The sequence below is a fragment of the Saccostrea cucullata genome, unplaced genomic scaffold (genome assembly GCF_032062105.1).
Source record: "Saccostrea cucullata isolate Sc308-1 unplaced genomic scaffold, CSIRO_AGI_Scuc_v1 ctg13690, whole genome shotgun sequence".
Classification (NCBI taxonomy): Eukaryota; Metazoa; Mollusca; class Bivalvia; order Ostreida; family Ostreidae; genus Saccostrea; species Saccostrea cuccullata.
The window spans coordinates 9169-16482 of NW_026920164.1; the positions used below are offsets into that span (position 1 = coordinate 9169).

The 7314-nt window shown below is 32.0% G+C and overlaps 1 protein-coding gene across 1 annotated transcript; it reads left to right on the forward strand.

Moving 5' to 3' along the window:
* Window positions 1–1459: 1459 nt before the first annotated feature.
* Window positions 1460–5784, forward strand: LOC134244423 (uncharacterized; the record flags this gene model as incomplete). Its single annotated transcript, XM_062726693.1, has 6 exons — window positions 1460–1722; window positions 2338–2436; window positions 3408–3872; window positions 4745–4942; window positions 5121–5350; window positions 5574–5784. Coding segments are annotated over exons 1-6 (1432 nt in total), but the record flags the coding sequence as incomplete, so codon positions are not given.
* Window positions 5785–7314: the final 1530 nt, after the last annotated feature.

The window sequence follows — 7314 nt, forward strand, 5'->3', positions numbered from 1 at the left end:
ATAAACAACGTATAAAAATACATAATATAGACAAAAGTTGGACTAGAAAAGATAGCAATATACTTTAAAATGAAAGCAGTTCTTACAGTTTTATTTAAAATTGTAGTATTTAAATTCATGTGAACTCTTCACAACCATATTAGATAAAGAAAGAAATATTTAATGAAAAAAAACACACACACACTTTTTATGCCTTTGTTGAAACAAAAATTTTCTATAATAATTTGACAATTATTTTTTTTCAAAGGACTTATTGTCAAGATTTTCCCTATATCAGTCTTTGTCACAGTCTTATAAATTCAGGGAGTTTATTGAATTTCATACATTTTTAAGCTCAGGTAACCGTCATTTAGATGGGCTCATTATTTGAGTTATACAGTTTATATATGTAGGGAGTAGACGTTCACGAAACGCTGATTGGATTTTGTCTTATAATAGATCTTTTTTTTCGCCACACTATTTTAAAATTTTATTTTTGTTGACCAATTTTTAGGGCTTATCTTAACACGTTATCAAAAGCATTTTAAATGCGACTTGGGCAAGATTATTTTAAAAAAATTTAAAAAAAAATATTTTGGAAATATTTTTTATGAGAAGTTCAATTTTATACCTTCATACCTTCTTAGAAATTTTCAAAATATATAGAGAACGTTATATTACAAAAATTCATTTTTTCAAATAGATATATTTCCTAAAGACTTAAACCTTATTACACCTTTAAAGTTTTCCTGCTTCCGTGTTAAAAACTAAACATCAAAATGGGTTATTGAGGTTAAATACTACATGCACTCAAGAGTGACACAAATCCATTTAATCTGAGAGCAGGAAAAGAAGTTTGATATGTCTGTAGTAAAGAATATCAACTGAACTCTGTTAAGAATTATGAAAATGTATCAGTATTATTGTCTTGATTTCGATGACAGAAATGAATTAATAAAGTAATACAGAAAATACAGGAGAGTGTTCTAATATGCAAAATTTAATGTTCGAAATGAAAAATCAATTTTGTCATCATAAAAACTGTCGTAATCTCTAATATTTTGCTACTCTTTTGTGACAATATATTCAGCCAATAACGATATTTGTTTCCATTGCAATTGGATCAACAATTGACATCAACAGTTTACAACAAATATTTCGTTTTTGAGATTGGATATTGAAAGGTCGCGACAAAGTTCATTATCCACTATGCATTGCTCGCATTGGTCAATATTTTAATGAGCTACGAAAAATTCTCTTTTCATTTAACCACGACCAGAATGGGAGAGAATCGTAATCTTGTCCGTGGTTTGCGACGATGATAACAAATTAAAATTTACTCATGATTTTATCTCAAGACGAAGTCCGCAGATGGAAATAATACTAATACTAGAAAAAAAAATATTTTTAGTCTTTTGCAAGGGCTATAACATATTCTTATTTATTGTTTTCAAAACAATGAGTTTAATAAAAGAATTAATTTTCAAATTGACACTTTGATATTAGGTATTTACATGGCTGGTACTTCTGGACCAGAAATGCCGGAGGGCAGGGAAGATGAAGACGAGGCTGTGACCCAGTTTCTGATGAGTATTGGCCTTGACTGCCTCACAGAACTGTTCTCCAGACAGAAGATTACCATGGATATTTTAAAGGAGATGACTTCAGAAAATTTGAAGGAGGCTGGAGTACAGGAGTATGGATACAGACACAAGATTATCAAAGAACTAAACAAAAGAAAAGGTATATATGTGCATTTAAAAAATAAGGTACTAGTATCATTGCTAAATTTTCATCGGGATATAAACACAGGTTGATCCATGCGATAAAACCTTACATCTAATTATAAGGGGTGTTAAGAAAATTCGTTCAATGATGATGATATTTTCAAAATTTCAAAGAAGTGCTTATATAAAGAGATGAATTTTTAAGTCTGATAAAATAACAAGAATGTGTTTTAGATTTATAGCAATTCATTTCTAACAGAAAATTATAGGATTTTTCTTCAATATTGAAATATATGTAACATCTTTAAAACACCACGATGATGGAAATGCTGGTGATATTGAGTGAAAGTAAAGAATAATATTTCTTTGTTTCTTCATAGCTTATCTTGCATCAGACAAGCTAATAAGCGTAGGTATAAGAACGATAAATCCCTTTTCAAAAGAATAGGTTTGTCATTTTTAAATTTTTCACAGATTTGATACTTTTTGCATGGTATTTCAAAAGAAATTTTGTCCTGTGTGCTTAATGTATGTCACTTTTTATTAAATATTAAACGAAAACGTTCGCAAATGTTATTATTTCAGAACAATGAATTTGAATAATAATTATAGTAAAAATATAATATTCTAGGGTTTTCGGAGTCTGCTCAAAGGTCAATATATCAACAAAAAAGAAAGGCAAACTTTGAACAGCATAGTTTGATACCCAGCAAGAAACACTGCATACTTGGTAATTTTTCTTATTGATGTTGCCATCAAAATATTTCTGTTTTATAAGCTTACCTGAGCCGAAGGCTCAAATGACCTTTTCTTATCAAAATTTGTCCGTTGTCTGTCGTCATCGTTGTTGTTGTCGTTGGCGTCGTAAACTTACATTTACATCTTCTTTTCAAGAACCAATGGGCCAGTTTCAACTAAACGTACCATAAAGTATCCTTAGGTGATGGGTTTCAAGTTAGATCAAATGAAGGGCCATGCCCTCTTCTAAGGGGGAGATGATTAACAGTCAGTGAAAAATCAATGGCATCTTTTAAAAATCAAAATATGTATTCGAGTGCCATCCTTAATATATATATATATATATATATATATATATATATATATATATATATATATATATATATATATATATATATATATATATATATATATATATATATATATATATGAATAGTTGATTAGAACATTAAATATATATTTTTAATAATATTTTTTATATACATGTATAATACTGTTATGGGTCAGAATTACTCGAAATGCCAGCAAAGATCAATAACACAATTTAAACTAAACGTTAATTTATTTACAGTAATATATCATAAGTATATGAAACATAAAATACAAACTTAGCAAGAATCTAAGAATACATACATCAGAGTGTTCGTTTCTGCACACAATGTCCCAGTGAAAATATAAATCCCAGTTATATCTCAATAGTGCTTATAAAACAAAGTATCTCTATGCATCGAATTGACAGGGTATTTATACAGTATCATAAATCTAGAATATTCTAGAAAATGTTAAAACATGATATTACTGGAACAATCTGGACATACACAAAATTTAAGAATGTTCTAGATAAAATGACCGAAAATGTTGACCACTCTGGAACGTTCAAGATACTTAATGTTACTAATTATATACATAATGAAACAATACACATCTCACAACAATACATATATATGACTGTATCCCTTACAGGAAAACCTTTCTATCAAAAACCTGTGCTGCACCCGAGGAGAAAATCCAAGAAACCAAGAACACAAATACCACAAATTCATCAGACGGCAGCTTCGACTCAGACATCCTCCCCCCTACCACAAAACAATTTGTCAAGTACGAGGAATTCTAATAATCATGGAACGATGCAATCCATTGCTACTCAAATCATCCCCCAAATATTTTCTTCCAACAGTTTGAGTTATACTAATTCAACATCTCCTGCCACTAGCAATAGTCAAATTGCAACAAGAAGTAACAACCAAACGACGCTGGCAAATATTCAATCAATATCGGTAGTTAATAGCCAAGGCACGAGTCAGTCAATTAAAGTACCCATCCAGTCCTCTGTCAGTTCATCAGCCACAACTTGTAGCACCACCGCCTCCTCATCAACATCGACTTGTTCGAGTTGTACAACAGCGTCTTCACACTTAACCCTTACGTGTAAGTAATAAAACGTTTATCATACAGTCTATAATTCAAAATGGTATACAAATATAAACTTTTGTTATGCCAATTGGTTTCTTTTTTCCTAGGCACCATTCTTTGTAAAAACAATTACTAGGTTCTTAGTGTAGCATATTTTTGCATATTTTTGTCTATACTTTCTGTACTATTTTTTTTAAATCATGGTGACATGTATATTTCTTTCAAATCTGAATTAATTAAAACCGTCCTTTTCATGTAACAATTTAGGCATTTCAACTGTTCTTAGGGTTCTCTGTAAAGTACGATGATATTACCAGAAACTGTTCAAGATATATTTTAGCTCACCTGAGATAAAACCTCAGGTGAGCTTTTCTGATTAAATTTCGTCTCTAGTCGATCTGCCTGTCCGTCTGTTAACTTTTCACAATTCAACCCATTTTCTAGAATCATTGGACCAATATTAAACAAATGCAACACAAAACATTAATGGTTAAAGATGATTCAAGTTTACTCAAATGATCAAACCCCAAAGCCCACTTTCGAGTAGAGATAATTAAGAACTAGTACAAATTTGTATGGTCGATACAGCACTTTACATGGTCGATAGAGTAAGAATATTTGTAACAACAGTTTATCGTCAACTCAAAAGTTGATTGGAATCTTTCTTTCATACGAAATATTTGGCCATTTTTTCTCAATGAGTTGTCCAGGAATTTTTTTCCCTTTTATTTGATCATGACAAAGAGCACGCGGCTGGTTCGACAGGAGGTGCTTACTTATCAAAAACACCTAATCCTACCTCTGGTTTTAGAAGTCTTTGTTCGTTCTGCTTACAATTTGTATTGTTTGTTTGATTGTCTTTCGTTATCTTCACATTTTTGGAACAGATGACAATGATGACGCCATTACAGAGGATGAAAATAGGTTCTTGAGGTTTTTATTGTTGGCACAACTGGGCACCGAAGCTCTGAGGATGGCATTTGACAGTAAAGTTCCACCACCCGTCCTGGCTTCTCATCTACAGACTCATATACGCAAACTAAAGGAGAGATGTACTTCTCAGCAGATGAAAGTCCTTTTCCCAAGTAAAGGATATAAAAGTCCATTGAAATTCCCCAAACTGATTATATAAGAAGAATGTCATAATAAGCTTCTTTTTCTAAGGACAGATTTTATGCAAATATACTCCGTAATAAGATATAAAGTTTAAAACATTTTTATTTTTGAAATGTTTACTCAACAGAGCATTATATTTCATTTCAGTCTGTCTGGTATCGACGACAAACTTTGATACAACTTTGCTCTACACTCTTTTCCGTAATACAGTTAGTGTTAAGGCTCCCTCTAACGGTTGGGGAAAAGATCCCCGCCCTCACAGTACCTCTCTTACTGATGATATAGAGCGCGTAAGGATACACAGAAACTCCATTTGTCATGGGAGGACTTCAATGGATCAACTGACTTTCCAAAGGAAATGGTTTGATTTATCAGAGGTGAACATTCAATTTATCTCCAACTTAATGAAATTAACCTCAGTTTTCTTACAAGACACGTGTTATATAAAATCCGTTGAACAAATGATTTTCTCAGTCAAGTAAATGTCACACAAATTCAATGCCATTTAACGGAAACATAGGCTTATCTACCGTATTTTATGTACCTGTACATTATCTGGTGTTCACTTGAAAATTGATTATTTTCTTTGAAAATTTTTAGGCAATTTCTCGTTTGAGTAATGGAACATTGAAAAAAGAAACGTCTTCTTTGGAGACGAGAAATTTTGATAAGAAAGCTAGGAAGAGTATCATGGATGACTTTGATCTCTTAAAAAATAGAGTGTCAGAGTTAGAGCAGACTCATATACCAGCGCACATAAAAGGTACATTCTCTTTCATAAATGAAAAATACAGTCACAAAATTATTCAAGGTGGGAAATTAATTAACCAAAGACTACATGGGGGGTAAATAGTAAACATTTTGTTATAATGTTTTATGATGATGTTATATTAAATAAAAAAGGATGCATCTGGAACAGAAGTTGGGATTGAGGATATCGAAGGAAAACAATATTTTAAATATTTTCCTATTCTGTTGAACGGCATTCCTACTTATATTTCAAAAATCATCTACGTATTGCACCTTTAATAGGCAAATATGTTTCTGATCAACAAATATTAATTGATTCCAAAATACATATTTATACAAAAAAATGGATTTTTTTCATTCGTTAATATATATTGCTAGTTCACATATTGCAAACCAATAACTTTGAGACAGTAACATGGAAAACTTTGACATCATGTATACTGCTAGTTCACATAGCGAACTAAAAACTTTGATACAGCAACATGGAAAACTTTGACGTCATGTATGCTGCTAGTTCACATTGCGAACCAATAACTTTGATACAGCAACATGGACAACTTTGACATCATATATACTGCTAGTTCACATTGCAAACCAATAACTTTGAAACTGTAACATGAAAAACTTTGACATCATGTTTACTGCTAGTTCACATTGCAAACCAATAACTTTGAGACAGTAACATGGAAAACTTTGACATCATGTATACTGCTAGTTCACATAGCGAACTAAAAACTTTGATACAGCAACATGGAAAACTTTGACGTCATGTATGCTGCTAGTTCACATTGCGAACCAATAACTTTGATGCAGCAACATGGAAAACTTTGACATCATGTATACTGCTAGTTCACATTGCGAACCAATAACTTTAATACAGCAATAAACATGGAAAATTTTGACATATGTATACTGTAAGTTTACCCTGCAAACAATAACTTTTGAGACATTAGCATGGAAAATTTTGACATTATGTTGCAGGTTTTCATGAAGTTATACATATCTTAAAGAAAGATATAATACTACTTGAATGTTTAGAATAGACATCTTTCTAAATATCTTACTAGATATTTGACTCTTGTCCTATACATATGCATCTATTCATTTCCATGATTTATGCTCATATATCATGTATATCATTATATCAAACTTCAAATTAATTTATACTGGCCTTAGCCTCCTGCAAGTGTTGACCACCACATCTTTGATTGACCATTGACCAAAGGTACTGGATGGGTACAGCATGCATGGTTTTGTACGTAGGTGAACTCCCTCAGGTACTGTAGGTTAGTCCCAAAACCCCGATGTTTCCAAAATGACACACACAGTGTATGGTAAGGATTCAGCCACAGCGTTTCTAAGCTGATTAAACTCAATAACAACATTGTTGCATCCCGGTGGTAAGTTGTGAGGGTCCCGTCGGAGAAGTTGCATAAAATTACATGTTTCACACTCGTACCATGAATCAGGAAGTTCGTAAAAGAAATATACCTTACAATCTTTGTGGGAGGTCGAAGGAAAGTTCGTTACCTCCGATTTGAAAAAGGCTAATGTCAGGGACTGTGGAGAAAGTACATAGTGTTCATGATGT